The sequence below is a fragment of the Myotis lucifugus genome, unplaced genomic scaffold, assembly GCF_000147115.1.
Source record: "Myotis lucifugus unplaced genomic scaffold, Myoluc2.0 scaffold_182, whole genome shotgun sequence".
Lineage (NCBI taxonomy): Eukaryota > Metazoa > Chordata > Mammalia > Chiroptera > Vespertilionidae > Myotis > Myotis lucifugus.
This window is the reverse complement of record NW_005871230.1, coordinates 785,009-804,883: the sequence shown is the minus strand read 5'-3', so window position 1 is coordinate 804,883 and position 19,875 is coordinate 785,009. Positions and strand designations below refer to the sequence as shown.

Sequence of the window (19,875 nt, the reverse complement as noted above, 5' to 3'; positions counted from 1 at the left end):
TAGAGGGGATGGAGCCACTGCAAGCACACAAAATCTTAGAAGGTTAAAATGCACAGACAAAGAAATTCTCTCTAGAATCTCTTGTTTCTCTCTTGTTCTGTGGCTTTGTTCCTGCTTCCTGGTACTCACCCCCGTTTCCTCCACAGCCATGTGGCCCCAGGAGCCGCATAGCCCATGGCCATGCACCCCACAGCCAATGGACTACAGCTGTGAACACAAGCTCATCTAGCCAGATGCTGGACTCGACAGTGCAAACATGGAACGGAAACTCTGGGCAATGGCTTTAATCCCAGCCCTGATGAAGACACAGCTGGACTTTTTCTTTGGCAGGGCAGAGGGAGATAGAACTTGGAAACTCGGGGGTTTGATTCCACAGAAATAAAACTTTCCATGATACCTCATCCTCCCATGGGGTCCTCCAGAAATTCTTATTCCACTGGCACCCCAAGAAGCTCACTTCCACCAGCAACCAGTGGGGACATAGAGGACACCTCACCGATAACACTTCCTTTAAGTGAAACCGTATATAGGTATAGGAAAAAAATCCTATCCTATGTAATAAAAGGCTAATAAGCAAATTGACTGAATGGCGAAATGAGCATTTTCTATGACGTGCACTGACCACCAGAGGGCAGATGCTCGACGCAGGAGCTGCCCCCTGGTGGTCACTGCACTCCCACAGGGGAAGTGTCGCTCAGCCAGAAGCTGGGCTCATGGCTGGCAACCTCAGCGGCAGTAGCGGGAGCCTCTCCTGCCTCCACAGCAACACTAAAGATGTCCGACTGATGGCTTAGGCCTAAGCCATATGTCCGACTGATGCCCCAAGGCTCCTGGACTGCAAGAGCGCGCAGGCAGGGCTGAGCAACCCTCCTCCCCCCAAGTGCACGAATCTCGTGCACCGAGCCTATAGTTAGTATATATAGGGCTCAGCCCTATTCATGATTTCAGGCATCCACTGGGGCACATCCCCCGAGGATAAAGGGGACTACTGTATGTTCCTACCATCTTTGTTTAAGGCAGGGGTGGGCAAACTTTTTGACTCGAGGGCCACAATGGGTTCTTAAACTGGACCGGAGGGCTGGAACAAAAGCATGGATGGAGTGTTTGTGTGAACTAATATAAATTCAAAGTAAACATCATTACATAAAAGGGTACGGTCTTTTTTTTTTTAGTTTTATACATTTCAAACGGGCCGGATCCGGCCCACGGGCCGTAGTTTGCCCACGGCTGGTTTAAGGGCACCTGCTCACTTACACAGAATCAGTCTCTCTTAAGGGGTCATTTAACAAGGCATGGGTAGCTTTCATGGCAAAGAAAAGTTCTTCCCTCCAACAATGTGTTTTCTCCAAATTCAACTGGCAGTTCTCATCTGAAGATCTTAAACCAGATTATAGCTGCTAGTTGTACATATCCACATTCCAAAATACATCTAACTTTCACGTTAACAGGTCTTAGAAAGCATTCTCATCCTTTACAAAAAGAGATTTAGTAATTTGGTAGAAGGGACAAACACGACTTCTACAGGCAATTAATACCTCACAAAAATATAAACATAACACCTTTTTGGCATTAGAAAAGCAACTCTCCCTCCCCACCCACCCAATTCCTAAAATGGAACTTAGGAATCAAGCTGTTAAATCTTTACAGACTGGAAAGTCAGGGACAACCTGGTGATAACCAAACAGGCTTGACAGCTGCTCATTGTTCTGAAAAGCATTTGTGCGAGGGAAACAAATCTGGTACCAATGCCTTCTAAATGACCTACAGAAAATGAATAAAGGAAGAGTCACTGTTTTTATTTTATTATTAGTTGGCAGATAAGCATTACTGGCAGACTCTTTCCTGATGTCACTGGAAAAGCTACAAAAAAATGAGTGGTGTCCTTTTTGTTTATTACCAAAAACAAAACAAAACAAAACATTCATTTAAGGCTGTAAATAAGCCAAATAAGTCAAACAAGTGAGGTGGTTGAGAAAAAGAAATGGATAGTTTTCATAAGGCGCTCAATCTCAGAGTTTAAATCCTGTGAGGTCATAAACATTAAAACACTTAGTAGTTTAAAATATGAAGATGTTTACTAGTATGCCTACACTTTGCTCTTTAAAAGTTTCTTTTACTTACGCACCAGATCGATGCTTCCTGACAAGAACTGCACCTCTAAGTCTATTCCTGACACTCCAGACAGGCATGGCCTGCAAGATACAACTCGAGGTGCCTTTATAGCTCTCTAAGCCCTGCGAGCTCTGTGCAGGCACCGAGATTCCATGCCCTTCCACCGACTGCCAAGGCACAGACCACTTGGGGGCTTCCACACAGCAAGGAGCACAGGCCAACAGAACACACAGGCCCCCTTCTGCATCTTGCTGGATGCAGGATCTGACACTCTCTCCTTGACCTTCGAAGCCCTCCAGGCCTTGACCTTCAGTGTGCATCTTTGTCGGGCCTGAAATGCCCGGCTGTAGCAAAGGTCTTGCTAACTGAATTCCTCATCCATCGTATCTGATCCAGTTCTTCATCCCCTACTTCCATCCCCCACGTGATACTTGGTCAGACTGGCCCGCTTTCAGCAAGAATCCCGCTTGGTCTGTTTAACCAGAATCATCCCTTGACTGTTATTTCCAATGTTGCCTCTTAGTAGTTTTCCATCCATAACCCCCACCCACTCTTTGGCTATAATTCCCCCCACCTGCCTGTCTATGCCATATTTAGAACTGAGCCCCATTCTACCCTGAGGTCTCTTTTCCTCTATGGTAATAGTTCCCAAATAAAATCTACCTTCCCTGCCCTAGCTGATTTGGCTCAATGGATAGAGTGTTGGCCTACGAACTGAAGGGTCCTGGGTTCGATTCCGGTCAAGGACACATGCCTGGGTTGCGAGCTCAATCCCCAGTAGGGGGCGTGCAGGAGGCAGCTGATGATTCTCTCTCATCATTAATGTTTCCTTCCCTCTCCCTTCCTCTCTGAAATCAATAAAAAATATGTATTTTTTTAAATCTACTTTCCCCATTATAACTACTAACCTGCTGGGAGCTTCACTAACCTCATCGTTCAATGGGAATAAAACCCATCTCACAGAGCTGCTGTGGGGAGGAGGTTATACAATGGATGCAAAGAATCTGTTCAATGCGTGACACATTAATAGGCACTCAAAAAGGAGTTAATTTCATTTTCCTTTTATTTATTATTGATCTTCATATTTTTTATGTGCTATCAAACACCAAAGAGCATTCCAAATCAGAGGATATATGCTCTGATATGAAGTTTGTTAGGGAAGAGGTCATTCCAGGCTCTCTGTCCAAACCAAAATTCTAGGACTTCACACTGACTGACAGGCAGCTTTGAGGTGTAGGCAGCCCCCGTGGTGTGGGGACAGAATCCTAGGGATATTGAGAACTTGCAGCAAAGGTACTTTGTGAGTGTTTTTAAGGCAGCTGATGCTAATTACCATGTATTATCACAAGCTACGCAATGTGCTAACTGATGTACATTATCCCATTCATTCATTCCTCACAACACAAAAACAGTTAGATATTCGGAATATGTAACTGAAGTAGATATCATAAGAGTACAAAAAGCAAGAATGCAGGCACACTTCATTTTATTGCACTTTACTATGCTTTGCAGATATTATGGATTGTTGTTGTTGTTGTTGTTGTTGTGTGTGTGTGTGTGTATGTGTATGTGTGTGTGTGTGTGTGTGTGTGTGTTTCATGAATTGAAGGTCTATGGTAAACCTATGTTGAGCAAGTCTATCAGCACCATTTTCCAACAAGATCAGATAATGGTTAGCATTTTTAACAATAAAGTATTTTTTAATTTAGTTATGTACACTGGGGGTTTTTTTAGACATAATGCTATTGTACATTTAATAAACTACAGTATAGTGCAAACATAACTTTTCTGTGTAGTGGAAGACAAAAATATTCATGTGACTCTCTATTGTGATATTAAATTGCAGTAGTCTCACTATTATCTCTGAGGTATGCCTGTACAGATTACATAAAGAATATCATAACCCACAGCTCTAGGCTATAATAATCAAAAAATAAGTGAGAGCCACTATCCCAGAGATTCCCCCTCTAATGAATGTCAATAGGGCCATCCTAAGTCACTATTCTGGAACATCTATAGGAGATTTTAACAATTTATTTCCAGACTGTTTTAAAAGAATATATGACCATGTATTTTTAAAATGCATTACTATTATATCCTATGTAATAAAAGGCTAATATGCAAATCAACCAAACAGCAGAAGAACCGGGTCGCTATGATGTGCACTGACCACCAGGGGGCAGGCGCTCAAGGCAGGAGCTGCCCCCTGGTGGTCAGTGCGCTCCCACAGGGGGAGCACCACTCAGCTCACAACTGGCGAATGCAACTATGGTGGCGGGAGCCTCTCCTGCCTCCATGGCAGCGCTAAGGATGTCCAACTGCAGGGAGCAGGCCTAAGCCATCAGTTGGACATCCCCCGAGGGCTCCCAGACTGCAAGAGGGTGCAGTCCAGGCTGATTGACCCTCCCCCAAGTGCACGAATTTGATGCACTGGGTCTCTAGTAGTAAGATTTAAAAAAAAAAACATGCTGTGGAAGTTAAATACATGGCTCTGTGGCCAGATGGTCTATAGACTATTATGTGACCTTGAACTACTTTTGAGTCTCTGTTTCCTCACCTTTAAATTGAGAACAGTAATAGTACCTCCACTCAGTGTTGTTTTAAGGATTAAGTTAGCTAACACATGTAAAACACCTGAAATATGCCTGACAAATACAATAAGAGTGCAATAAAAGTGAACTTATTATTCTCTATTTCTCAATCACTGTATTGAACAACTCATTTACCATGCTCCAATTCCTCTTCAGGTTCAATGGAAACATTTTCGCAATTGCTTTAGAAATAGTAAAAGTATTACAAAGTGCTTGGCCAAATAGTCTAGGCCAGTGGTTGGCAAACCGCGGCTCACGAGCCACATGCAGCTCTTTGGCCCCTTGAGTGTGGCTCTTCCACAAAATACCGGCTCTTCCACAAAATACCGACTTCTGTGCATGGGCCACGAAGTTTCAATCGCACTGTACTGCGCTCCCCCACGTGGTATTTTGTGGAAGAGCCACACAAAGAGCCGCATGTGGCTCGCGAGCCGCAGTTTGCCGACCACGGGCTAGGCTAAAGGACAGAAATGGCTAGAGTGAAAAAGTACAGGTAAAGAAATACACTGCAGATGTAAGTATAAAATAGTGCCCCCACTCGAAAACTGACCAACAGCATGCACTGAAGCTGAACAAATATAAACCCACAACCCAGCAATGCTACTCCCAGGTATGCCAACAGAAATGTGCACTAAAACTTTCATACCGGCACTACTTTTAACAGCAAAAAACTGGAAACTGACCAAAAGCCTATCACAGGGAACACTCCGCAGTTCTGAGAATGACTAACCTCCAACTAACTACACACAATGATAAGGGCAAGTTTCACACACAAAATGTAAAGTGAAAGAAGCCAGACACGAGAGAGAATATAGAATTCTAGCTATAAAAGGTGTCAGAACAGGGGACTGGATGCTGGGATGCGCCGCCCACGCCCCCCTCGGGAAGGAAAGATCATCCCCAGCTGCTAGGAGCTCTGCCAGCACACACCAGGCAGCTGTCCACCCTCTTTAGAAGCTGCCTCTCACAGAGCAGCAGCCCAAAGGCCCGCCCCTTCCTGAGCAGCCAATCACTGGTGAACAAGGGATATAACCACCTATTTCTTATGCAACTTGGAACATCTTTGAAGGCCTTTCCAGAACTCCACATGGGATCAACTAGGCTTCCACTAAGACTGAATTACCTATCAGCTTTTCCCACAGCCCAACCCTGCTCTCTTTCTTTCCCTTCCCTTCCCTAATCACTGACCCTAAGTACTCTCCCTAATAAATGTCCTGAACCCTAATCTCGCTCTCAGAGTCTGTTTCCCAGAGTATCCAAACTACAACCGAGCAAACTGGATCCACGATGTGAGGGGTGGGGACAGTGATGACTACTGAGGAAAGGCAGGTAATGTAGAGGAGGGGGAAGGAAGAAGAATTTCTGGGGTGTTGTAGTAGTCTTTTTAAAAAATATGGGTGTTGGTTGTATGAATGTGACCAAATGGGGGAAATTCATTGTATTGTAAATGTGACTTTTCTGATGTACTATAATTATACTTCAATATGAAATTAAAAGAAAAAACAAAAACTAGAAAATGATCAGAATGGGGCAGAACCTTAAAGAACATTCAGTCCCTCCTCTGTGCATCCTTTAAATAACCATTTACTGGGAACTCAGCACAGCCCAGAGATGGCTAACCCAAGATCGAAAACCAGCTGGTGGCAAACCAGGTCCACATCCGTGCCTGGCCTCCTGGACAACAGTCTTCTACTGCTTTTTCCAGACCATGTTCTCACAGGCAACACTGGGAGTCGAATCTGAGGCCTCCTGCAACCAGCTTGCCAACTAGGCAGTTTTGCCTTGCAAGGAGGAAGACTCTCAGGTGAGCCAAAATGCAAGCACCCAAAGGTACCTGTAGGTATCTCCACCTTTGAGTCTTCCTGTAGAAACATACCCTGCTCTGAAATCAGAAGACAAGAAAATCTTCCTCATGTAGATAAAACAGCATGCTTGACCCTCAAGAAAGGATTCATTACAGCTGGCTGCATTTATTATTTACCTATCCCCCACTCCCACCTTCTAAAAAGCAGTTTTTAGTTCATTTAGTTAATAAAATGTCCTCTCTCTTCTCCTTTTAGAGAATAAGAAACACAAAGAGGAAAAATATGCCCTGAATTAGGGAAGATAAATTCCTTCACTTTCCTATCTGGCTCTTAACGAGGTTATTTATCATATACCCATTTCTGATGCTAAACTCACTTGGGTCACTGAAAACCATTCATCCTATAATTTTGGACTACTTCAGACCAAATGACTCCCTTTAGATGATGATGACGATGACAATGATGGTGATGATGGTGATGATGGAGATAGGACCAAAGGAGAGATTGGGGAACCATTGTTACAAAATTGTTGCTTTATTTCCAAAACAATTTTAGTTCTTCTTTGAGATGTAAAAACTAAAGGTCATGAGTGATCTCTAGGAAACTCAAAGGTCTACCACTACCCAATATTCATGAGCATTGTATAACAACAAAGAGGGAAGAATGTGAGCGTTTTACCTGCATTACTTTGGCTGGATCCAAGAGAAGAGTTAATCTTTCAGTGTGTTGTGACAGTTGTTTTTTGTTCGCCTGTTTTTCTTGGAAAGAGGTAACAGAGCATACAACCCCACAACTAAGCTCTAATAAAACTTTTTGGGCTTGATCCCAAAAAATAGCTAAACATTCTTGGATTTCCTTTTAAGCTTTTTTTTCTTTCTTTTTTTTTTCTTTTTTTGGAAGAAGACATCACAGGAGTATATACAACTAAATTATTTACTCAAAAGGGCTTGTCTCCCAGATAAATTTGACCAAGAGATGAAAATAATGCAATAATAACGTGCCTTCCACTCTTTAGCTTGAACACTCAACAAGAAGCTGGCTAGGAATTTCCCACTGTTATTTAAGTCATTCATTCAACAAATATTTTTTGAAAGCCTACTCTGCCTTCAAGCAAAAATCTATTTAAGTCCTCCTTATAGAGAGATATAAAAATATCTCAAACTATCCCTTCTCACCCCTTAGTGGAATGCTAGAACCCTCTCCCACCCAAACCAAGAAGCAACTTTATATCCTGACTCTCTTATGCACCAGTCCTTCACAAAAGAACAGATGAAGAATATCCCCTGAATGTTTATAAGACATTCTTTTTACTGCAATACCTTTGGCCCTTCCAAAATTCAGAAGAAGAAAAAATCAGAGCAAATCTGTTTCCTGGGAAGAGTGACTCAGGACTCGGTCAAAGGGATGAGATAGGTGCTATCTGAGCTGTGTCTGTAACGTGGCCAGCAGTTAGTTACAAGAGGTGGCTGTGTCACACCTTTCTGAGCTCACCAAGCCCTCCATCTGCAGAGAACTTGTTCCACAACTGGGACCAAAGACTGCAACAAGAGCAAGAGGAGCATGCCCTTCCCCTGCCCTCCCTTCACCTCTAGAGAACATCCCTGACAGAGCAGGAGAGCACTCCGGGCACACTCAGTGTTTGCAACAGACACACAGATCAGACGGGTCTGTGGCCGACACTAGCTGTATTCATGAGAGAGGTTTGCACACTGCTGCATGAAAATCTGAAAAGCAGTCTACCTCGGTTGGTCCAGCATACATCATGGGGGATGGGAAGATGGCCACCACCGTTGTTTCGGGATTCAGGACGCCTTCCTCCAGCACGGCAGCATGCTGCTTCATTCGCCACATCAAAGGAACATCGTCATCCTTGGTCCAGCCACCCAGAGGGTGCAGGAGAAGAACAGGGCGCCGGTAGCCCCTCTGTAGAAGTTGTTTATGGGTGTCTTGCATTAATAGAGCATGTCCGTTGTGCACTGGGTTGCGTAATTGAAATGCAAAGACAGCATCTGAAAAGAGCATTTTCAGAGTTAAGAGGAGCATGTTTCTAACAGATGACCTTGCAAAAAATAAACAGTTCTTGAAGCTTGATGCTTAGGAACAAGCAAACATGCATTCTCGGAATCAAAAACTGGTAAAAAAAAAAAAAACATGTATTGCTCTGACCACGCCAACATGACCTGCACTTCTACTGTATGTTTACTTTACAAATCTCACATGTTTTAGGATGTGTCATAACAGTAATGGGTTTATAACAATTACTTTCTACATTCATGGGAAACTTGAGAACAACGATCATACTCTCGGGTCCTGACATCCTGGTTCAGCTGCTTACATGGATATAAATTCTTGGTCTTTGCCTTAATGACTCACCAGGCCAATCCCTCCATAGCAGCGGTCACCAACCTTTCGGACCTCATGGTCCACCAGTGGTCTGCGGACCACCGGTTGGCAACTGCTGCTCCATGGGACCTAAGATACTTCTTTATTAAAAGAATACAGTAAGGTGGAGACATTTATAATTCAAAAAATTTACTTGCTTTCCAAATATGTACATCTATACTTTGCTTGACTGGAACCCTATCTGGCTTTGTGATGCCAGGTTGGGATTTTGGATTACAGCTGAGAAACACCAATATCCCTTACAAGGGCCATTGCTATTACCCAAACATTAGACTGATTAGTTCTGTATCTCAGGTTTAGAACCCTGGCTTTTATCCCTACATGGGGCTTCCTATTAGGAGACCTTTCTTAGAAGACATGGTTCTTTGGGGTCACAGAGCAATCTCACAGAAGAGAGTGATAACCCCGTTAGAGGAGCTCTGCATTATAGTGCCTTCACAACACCTGGCACAGGTGTCACAACAGAGACACTTACTAAGCACTAATGAATCCTACTCCAGGTTGCTGTGAGTTTCTGCACTGATGGGAACGTTTGGAGTTGGGGAGAGGTGGGGCTGTCCCATGGGGAGGAAAGGAGACTCTGGCCCAGCACAAGCCTGCAGCACCAGGACCAAGGAGACAGGCCGGGGCCTAGAAGACAGCCCATTTGATTGGGGCACTGCTTACATACAGGGAGGTACAGCAAATAAGTAAATACATTGAGGATAATGGGAGCCAAGTTTCATACCATAGGAGAAAGAAGGTATAAACACAGAAAAAAAGAAAGGCTAGAACAGACCATGTGGAATTGGGTTATATGCTGGGGTCCAACCCCAGCAGGTCCAGGGGTCCCCAAAGGTGTGGACGGAGTCGGCAAAGAAGGAATGACATGGAGACAGTGTTCAGTTGATCAGCAGCCTAGCCAGGATCTCCAGCCAAGTTCTGGTTAGGATCTTCAGCCAAGTTCTGGCTAGGATCTCCAGCGAAGTTCTGGTCAGGATCTCCAGCGAAGTTCTGGTCAGGATCTCCAGCCAGGTTCTGTGTCCATGTTCTCTCACTAGGTTCTCTAGCCAGGTTCTAGCCCGGATCTCCAGTCAGGTTCTGTCGCCAGGTTCTAGTCAGGTTCTCTTGCCATGTTTTCTTGCTAGGTTCTGTCTCTAGGTTCTGTCTCTAGGTTCTGTCTCTAGGTTCTATCTCTAGGTTCTTCAGCCAGGTTCTCTCGCTAGGTTCTCTTTCTAGGTTCTGTGTCTAGGTTCTTCAGCCAGGTTCTCTAGGTTCTGTCTCTAAGTTCTGTCTCTAGGTTCTGTGTCTAGGTTCTGTCTAGGATCTCCAGCCAAGTCCTGTCTCTAGGTTCTGTGTCTAGGTTCTGTCTCTCGGTTCTGTCTAGGATCTCCAGCCAAGTCCTGTCTCTAGGTTCTGTCTAGGATCTCCAGCCAAGTCCTGTCTGCGCCCAAACAGGGACCCTTAGGTAAGCCCCCCATTCCCCTAGGTAAGCCCCACTCTCAGATAGGACTCCACCGTAGGAAGAGGGTGGATAGTCTTCGCCGACTCCGTCCACACCTTTGGGGACCCCTGGACCCGTTGGGGTTGGACCCCAACAGTTATAAAGGAAAGTAGGGTGACTTCACGGTTTTCAGCTATTTAGATAGGCAGATACAGGGACAGATATAAATGTGTGTGAGTTTATGTGTATATATATGCAAATGTATATTTCTTAGTTCTGTCAACTAAAAGGTCCTACAAGCAACAACTCTGCAGTGAATTGACAATGAGCAAAACTGAAGTCCAAATTTTGCATTCTCTTTAGAATGGTTTTTACCATTGCCCACTTAAACAAATCAGGGCTCCTGGGCAAAATGACTGATTCTGGGGCTAAGGCAAGGAAAGTACAGTAAGTCCTCAACGTCATCCAATGACGTATCATGAAACCGATTTTACCACAGGCTAACTGATTTTAAGGAGAGTTAAGTTCCTAGGACAGCTCATCATTATAATGAAACTAGAGGTCCAGTGTACGAAATTCATGCACAGGTAGGGTCCCTAGGCCTGGCCAGTGATCAGGGCCTACAGGGGCCTCCCTTCCCCTGCGGCCAGCTGCTGACTGGGGCCTTCCTTCATTCCACACCGCCACCTGGTGGTCAGCGCACATCATAGCAAGCAATCAAACTCCCAGTAGAACTCCTGAGGGGACACTTTGCATATCAGCCTTTTATATATATAGATAGATGACACTGAAGTTATGCAAAGGCCTGCTGCTCAACATGAGCTGAAACATTCTTTGTGTCATGAAGAAAGTGCTCAAAGAATGACAGGGACACGTCAAAAGGACAAAGCAACCAGCCTGGCAAACCCAGAACAAGCTAAATATCAAAGTAAGTAATAGTAATGGATCGTACCCAACTGAGTAAAACACTAATCTGTGAGTCCCTAAGAATAAAATAAACGAATAACCAATGGAGGAGAAGTGGAAATTCTACCTTATGGTAGAAAGTCAACTAATAAATGTAAAAGGAATGAGGGGATTAGAAATTCACCATTTGACAGTATTTGTATTGTGCTAAAACTAGCAGGTAAAAGTTTGATGACAACAGAATATTTATGGTCTAAAATCCCTCCCCCAAAATACTTGTTAGTAAGTATAAAATAATTTGCTAACTTTACAGCAGAAAAAAACCTGGCAAACACAATCTTAAGTGATAAAAGTTAACTTTAAAAAAGGTTAAACTCATCTGTAACAGAACGAATCAAAACTGTGAGCCACCCAATACAATGCACAAACTCTATTCCCAGCGAGTGTTTCTGAGGTGAGGGAGTGTTAGCTCAGTGCTGGATACGCAGCCTGTGTCCTCTTTAATCACGAACAGGAGTCTATCTTTGAACATGACCCTTGGTTAATGCATCTCAGGTGTATGACGACTACATTCCTAGACTTCAATCAGGTCAAATCTGATTTTGTAAAATCGCCATTTAGCAGGGTTATTTATATGAGAGGATGTGCAAAAGGAAACATAAAAAATAAATTATGTCTCACATACACATATTTCACAGATTCTAATAATTTATCTACCTAGGCTTTCTTTCCAAAAAGAATTAATCTAGCTCCACACTGGACATTTAACAGATAAAGTTAAGATGGATGACATATTAAAAGTTCACATTAGAAACATATAAAGGATTTTGCTGCCAAAATTTCTTCCAGGTAGAATTCTTTCCTTACTATCAGTTGCACTCAGAAATCCAATGACCACATTTGATCTGTCTGCCCATTTTTTTCTTGCCAACGGAACCAGGTCTTTCTTAAATTTCAGGTCTTTTCAATTCCTCATCACTATTTATCAACGAATTACACAAATGGCTTTAACTGTCTGTAGTTCCAGGGTGTATTTTCACCCCTACCTTTTGGTCTCTCCTCTAAAAAACTTCCGTGAATGAAAGCTGTAATCAGAGCATCTGATCCATTAGGAGCTACACTCCCAGGGTTCTGTCCCAATAAACATAGCCCAGTATGCATACTATTAAATTTTCTTTCATCAATTTTCCATCAAAAATAAAATAATAATGGGCCATATGAACCTGGGGCCACTAATACAACAACTTTCATTACGTCTCACATTTTAATTCCCATTTTCTAAAAAACAGTGATTTCCCTGATTGTCACACCATAATCAGTATAAAAATTTGCCTTCTCACTTACAATTCCTTATGGCTTAGTTGCAGACTGCTTTACCTAACACCGTGTTTGAAAATAGGTGATGATCTACAAGATGACTGAAATTTAATGTTAACACTTATGATTTCCATTTCTTTCTAGCCCTCTGTACCCCTGTTCCTGGAAAAGGACCAGGTATTCCATAATCTTCACTTACAGAAAGTACACTGCAAAGCTGCTGAGACCATGAATAAAAGCAAACTTTTCCCTTAAAGAGCCAGAGTGAATATTTTAGGCTTTGCAGGCTATGGGGTTTCTGCAGCAACTATTCAGCCTGCTATAGTGGTGCAAAAAAAGCCACAGGCCACGCATAAACAAATGAATGTGGCAGTTTTCCAATAAAACTTTATTTACAAAAAACAGCAGTGGGCCAGACTTGGCCTGCAGGCTATACTTTGCTAAGTGAAATGTGGCTGATAGAAGTACAATCAGTATTCCAACCCAGCCAGCTGATGTGAGCCAAACTGTGGACGCAGAAAAGCAGAGATTGATGTGTGTGAGGAACACAGGATCATCCATCCTGTCACAGATGGATATAAAAGCTGATACAGACGATCGTGTAGAACAGGGGTCCTCAAACTACGGCCCGCAGGCCACATGCAAATACAAATATTGTATTTGTTCCCGTTTTGTTTTTTACTTCAAAATAAGATATGTGCAGTGTGCATAGGAATTTGTTCATAGTTTTTTTTTTAAACTATAGTCCGGCCCTCCAACGGTCTGAGGGACAGTGAACTGGCCCCCTGTTTAAAAAGTTTGAGGACCCCTGGTGTAGAATATCAAATGCCAGGTCAGGAAGGACACAATGTGACCAAAAGGGGTTGTGAGTTAACCAGTAGTGTCTTACAGAAAACTAGTCCAATGGCACTGTGCAGGACTGATGGGCAGGGCAGAGAGTAAGTGGGTAGAATGAAGAGACAGCAAAATGAGAAGATGACTATTGCTGCGGAACATGTTCCCCCAATTCCACATAAAGTAAGACTTCCACCAACTCTTCCATTCTCTCCACCCACTCAATCTATTCGTCCCCCAGGACCCGGACAGGCACCTCTGGCAGAGCACAACCTACACACTGGTGAACGGGGTCATACTGTGACAACGGCGAAGACAGGCAATGCCCTGTCCCCCGCCCTCTCCCCATCCTGCTCCCAGCAGCCTGAGGCCCCTGAGCAGGGCTCTGTGTTAGCGACTAGAAAATCTGCATCTGCTGACCAGAACCCGCCCCTACACCCCAGAACATCTCGCTACTACCTCTTAGTGCCCCATGTACACCTCGGGTTGGATTCCTCCCAGCCTGCTGTGCATCGCTGGTCCTCCTCCTCACCCTCTGGGAGCACAGCCCCATCACTCACCTCAGAGACTTAGATCCCTTATCCCTTCCTCGCCCTCACCCTCCACAGGCGATGAAGCACGTGTGCCCTGGATCTCATCAGTAGCTCTCCTTCCCTCACTACCGATGCAACAGCACCCCTTCACCACCTCTTCACAAGGCGTGTGCATGACCTGGCCTCCCTCCCGAATCCAGCCTCCACACCCAGCGACAGCAGGCAGGGCAGGGGGAGACAATCTGTGGCAAGATGAAAATGCCACCTTAGAGACGCTGTCCTGAGGCAGCAGTGAAAGTGGCCCTGCCCCCAGGAGCGTACAATCTGGTCCGAAGAGGAGCAGCTGACATCCACCAACCAGAAAATAAACCCATGTGCAGAAGAATAATACACTTCCTTCAACAGCAACAGGCATCATTAGATCTTTGTTTTCAGAGGATCAGTCTGGTGACTGTGTGAAGGAAGAAAGGATGGAAGAAAAGAACAGGACTGGATTCATACATTCAACCAATTCCTTCCTGCTCCGTCACGTGGTATGAAGCTCCTGCCAAATCCAAAGGACACGTTCCAGTTTTAAATGCTCCTGGCCTCTCCACTGCTTCTGACATAAAAAAAAAAAAAAAAAAAAAAAAAACAACAAAAAACCACTTTCCTAGTTGTTCTCCTTACCCATGCATTTTCACACAGTTCTCATCAGATATGCATGGCATTTTAAATTCTGCTAGGCCACTTTGGTGTAATCACCTGTTTCTGACATCTTGTAGGACCTCTCAGAGCAGCAGGGCTCACTGCTGCATCTGATGAACTTCCTTCCCTACACACTCTTCAAGAAACTCGCCCTTCACCTGGGCCCAATTACTCTGCGCACAGATGGCTTCTGTTAGTTGCATCTCTGCGTCCTGACCTTGCAATTCAGCAGTTTAGAGATATTACTGAAACCATTTCAAGATATATTGCTCATTACTGCCCCGCATCCCCTCGTTTCTTCCACCTTCACTATTACTGTCACATCACAAGCCAGACGCAGGTCTAGCCCCCCAAACCCATTCCTTTGGCTCTATTTCATGTCTACATAGAGGAGCAGCAGGTAGTACAGATGTCCCCTCTTCCTCAGCTTAAACACCATCTAGCCCAGGAGCCAGCACATCATGGGAACAAGCACAATCCGACCGTTTCCTTCTAGCAGTGGAAAGAGAAGAAGGAAGTGGAGAAGGTACTTCTGAGCAAGTGTTGATGTGTGGCCGCGAGCATTTCCTGACGGTGGGAAGAGGGTGAGCACTGACTCCCTGGAGAGTGAGGGCGCACGGGTCGCGTCGTCAAACACCGTGGCATCAGACCCTGGGGCACCGTGCAAAGAACCCGGGTCGGACTCCAGCTCTGCAATTTCTCAGCTGAGTGCCTGCCCATGGACAGCTTCAGTGCTCCAAGCGGGACTGTTCTGAGCAACAAATAAGGTGATGAGCAAGAAGGTGCTTCAGTCAGGGGTGGGCAAACTTTTTGACTCGAGGGCCACAATGGGTTCTTAAACTGGACCAGAGGGCCGGAACAAAAGCATGAATGGAGTGTTTGTGTGAACTAATATAAATTCAAAGTAAACATCATTACATAAAAGGGTACGGTCTTTTTTTTTTTTAGTTTTATTCATTTCAAACGGGCTGGATCCGGCCCGCAGGCCGTAGTTTGCCCACGGCTGTATCTAGCTCCTCGTCACCCTTCCCCCCAATTCCTCAGAACTGTGCTTCCCCAGCCAGAGCCCTGGTATGCATCCCAACCACTAAGCCCAGAATTACAACATCTTCCTGTTCCCCGCTTTCAACTTCTGTGCGAAATTGTCCTACAAACAGCCGTAATTAATAAGTTTCCTCTCCCAGTCCTACTCAAGCTTTAATGTCTACCACATTATCTACCCCAAAGCTCTCAAAACAGGCACTTCTGCTTTCCCTGAATCAATAAAGTAGCTAAACAAGAGTATTGATGGTAATTGTCAAGTTGTTAGAGAGGGGTGTGTGTGTGTGTGTGTGTGTGTGTGTGTGTGTGTGTGTGGTGTGCGTGTGCGTGCACATGATATTTAATGTGTGTTTTTGTGGAAGTTTTTAAGAGAATTTGAAAGAAGGCTTTGATCTCACTGTCTCTCTGGACTGTCATAAATTACTAGTATTTCTTTTACTTAAACTGCTTCTTGGGGTGGGGGGGGATCAGTAAGACATAGGCCACTTGAGTAAATATAAACATATTAATTAGAATTCTTCACAAACAGGTACTCTTACATCCAAAAATATGCAGCCATAAAATGTTTTTCATTCTTAAGACTAGAAATATTTTCAAATTAAAATAAAAATCAATGTGGGATATAAGGCTTTTTGCCAACTGGGCTCTGTGCTGCTTTCCATCAATTCTCTGTCCTGTGCTTGCGTGTGCATTTTGTGTGCATGCCTGTGCGTGTGTGTATGTGTACATACGTGTGCATGTGTGCGCACGCCTCCAAGATGAGAAACTTTAGCAGGCAACCAGAAGATGGAGGGAGACAAACTTTGCAGGAGCTCTTGCACCATTAGCACCCTGCCTCAGCACTGTGATTCCAGCTGTGCCTACATCCCCTACAACTAGCTTCTGGCCACAGCCCCTCCTCATAGCTACAGCTCCTCTTACCAGGCTTCAGAAACAGTTTCCTTCCCGTGCCCTCTCAGGAGTGGTAACACTACCCTAACCTGTGTTCCCTGGGTGCGAAAACATTCCTGTGAGTTCCCTTAACTCTGACCATCCTTCTCTAAACACTCACTTTGTTAAATTATGTTCAGAGCCTCCTCTGAGTGTGCTCTGCCTTGACTGAGTCTCTCCTCACCCCACCCGAGGCCACACTCTCTCCAGCTCACTGCCATTCAAGGTCAAGAAAGCCTAGTGCCCTCATAGACAGACCACCTGCTCAGCCTCGGCTCTCACTCATCATTCCCAACGTGGCCTAAGATATCAATCTAGTGTCTCCACCCGTTCATGTAAAATAGACTTTGTAGTTCAACAGCTCTAAGCTTTCTTAGATTTATTCAGCCCTGGGCTACCACATACTAGCCTGAAGGAAATTATGTCAACTTTTTCCTTTGCAACCTGGCAGGACACCAGTGTTCTGTGTGTAATAAATACTAACTGGCTCTTACTTGGCTTTAGTGAAAGTCATTCTTTCTTTCCAAGATAGAGATCAAGCACCAGTGGTTCAAAGAACCTGCCATCTGGAATCATGTCACCTTGCAACCACTGTGTGGGTGTTAAAGACCTCTCAACCCTTCCAGCTACAGGATGGTCGGAACAGCAAAACCGGTCATGTCAATGTGCACAAGACAACAGCCCACAAGGGACAAGGGATGATCAAAGTTCTTCTAACACTGGGCAAGGAGAAAGAGAGAGGTAAGAAAAAACCCCTAGGTAAGAGAAAAAATAAATATTCCTTGTTTTCTCTCCCTTGAACTACATTTCCTCCCCAGCATTAGATGACTTATTACTGGTTTCCTAACAGTGAACAAGAACTACAAAGGGATCGCCTCAGCCTGTTGCTTATTTGCTTAGTCCTAAAATGGAAGAGTAAACAAACCAATACTCCACGATCTTTGCTGTCGAATATAAGGCTAATAACTGGCCCTTAGCTACTCTAAACAAAGTTGCAATCGCTCATTATGCAATAAATTCTCTAATTTAAAATGTTTGGCTCACTAAAGAGTGTAAAACAGATGTCATATTAAAGTCTCTAATTATGAATGACAATTCCTTGATAAGACTCTTCAACCATGCCAACAATTAATTTACTAACGTGAATTTTAAACATGAATTCAAGTTTTGGCAAAAAATTAAAGTAAATGAGGTTGTCTCAGCAAGTCCTCCATTAACATGTCCCCATTCACCAGAAAAAAAAGAGAGAAAAATAGGCACATTTAAAAAAACAACAACTATCAGATGCTTCTAGTTGCAAATAAAATAAGACCCAATTAGAAGTGCCCGAAATAGTTCAAACATGCATTAGGTCTTTGAGTAAGAAATCCAGAGATAGAGGAGTCCAGGGTTGGATCACAAACTCAAACACTGTAAGATTCCCACAGATCCTCGGCAGTGCACAATGACTGCCGGAGCTCCGGACAGTGCACCTTCACACAGCAGCAACCTAAGCACCTCCTGCTGGGAAGAGAAGGACGGGAGAAGATGACCTCAGTTGTAAGCCAGTTTCTTGTCAGGAATGAAAACCTCACCTCTCAGTGGGCAGAATGAACTCAAACACTGACCCTTAATCACATACTGACAAGAGAGTGAGGTGCCAACACTGACTTACATAAAGATATTCCCTGTGACGGGGCCCAAAAAATGTTAGCAACAAACAAGATAAATAAGCTGTTGTACAGGCAAGCAGCAAGTGTAGCTTTCAGAGACATTCCTGCACAAGTTGTTTAAGCCAAATAATTACTTCAAATCCAAAGGGGGGGGGGAATCAAGTTTGGAAGGGCTTGGGGTGAGCAATCCTACACTCAATGCCCTACAATGTGATGAAGGAGGCAGGCTGGGTGGGAACTGTGGGGCTCTGAAGAGGGTGTGTGTGGCCTCCGGTTCCTGATCTTATTTTCAAATATTAGCAAAGTACAGTAAAGGTTAAAAATAAACAGTTATTCTTTTTCTAATCTTTACACAAATATAGATAACACTAGTATCACTCACATAACAGCAATTATGACCTTAACCGCTTACTATGTGCCAGGCATTGTTCACAGTGCCTTAGACATCTTATCTCATTTCACTTTTTAAAATAAAATCCTATGCATTAGTATCATCATTGTCCTTACTTTTACCACTGAGGGAACTGAGCCTCAAAAAAGAATGCAATTTCCCACAACCACATAACTACTAGGTGGTGAAGCAGGGACATTGTACACAAGACTCCAAATGACTTGCTGGGATTTAGGAGTCATAGAGGCTGAACACAACTGATGAAATGGGTGTTCTTGACCTGATTCCTACAGTCACTTGGGAGAGAACAAATACAGCTTGGTGGCCAGCTATTTCCTTAAAAAGCAACCATGTTCACCTGACTTTTCTCAGCCATCTCTGCCTGATTTCTACACAGAAAATATATACATATATATTTTTTAAAACACACAAAACAGCACTAACGCTCAAGGCTTAAACATTTCTGTGGAGTGAGAATTAATGAGTAACATGATTATAAGATGCTTCAAAATTCTTCAGATCTTAAAAAAGCCTCCCAACTCCAATGAATGCTTTTGCCTCACATGGCACCGTGGACTTGTGAGTGTAGGGAGAGAAAGAGTATGGGCACACCAGTGTAAACACACCATTTACCTACCTCTATGTAAAAGACCTATGAACAGCAGGTATCTGATATAAAAAAAGCCTCTCCGGGAGTTTTTATAATATATAATCTATAGGCACTCTGCTCTTACTGCTCCACTTCATCCTAATCCAGAAATTTAAAATCATTATTAATCTACTCTTCAACAACCTTTCTGCTATTTGTTTAATATCTCTCTCTTTTCCACTGTAAGCTCCTGTCATTTATTTATGGATCTCAGTACTTGGTGATAAACAACAAACATTTGTTGACTGAATAACGAACATGATAAAAGTTTTGTTTTCCTATTACTTTTTGCAGTGACACATTCCACTCATATAAGACATTCTGAGATATAAAGCATATTGATATGAATGAGCTTTTCAAAAAATGTCTCTTCCATAGTTCTGTTCAGCTTTAGCAGGAGAGTTTCAAAATAAACAATTAAAAGATCAATCTGTTATTAGCATTCATCTTCCACTTAGCATACAAAATAATGTTAGATCCAATGATATTTTTCCTTACATATTCCAACTGCTACACTTACCTTTACTCATCATTCTGTGTTACATCTATATATATATAAAAGCCTAAGTGACCGAATGACTGAATGACCGGTCGCAATGAT

General features: G+C 43.6%; 1 protein-coding gene across 6 annotated transcripts in view; it reads right to left on the bottom strand.

The window, feature by feature from the left end:
• The window catches only part of PAPSS1 (3'-phosphoadenosine 5'-phosphosulfate synthase 1), a 110,037-nt gene that overhangs the window by 40,493 nt on the left and 49,669 nt on the right, over window positions 1-19,875 (bottom strand). For all 6 annotated transcript variants that reach the window (XM_023760460.1, XM_006096589.3, XM_023760461.1 and 3 more), the window contains one exon: window positions 8,249-8,517. In XM_023760460.1, the coding sequence (XP_023616228.1) occupies window positions 8,249-8,517 (269 nt within the window). The remainder of the gene's footprint in view (window positions 1-8,248; window positions 8,518-19,875) is intronic.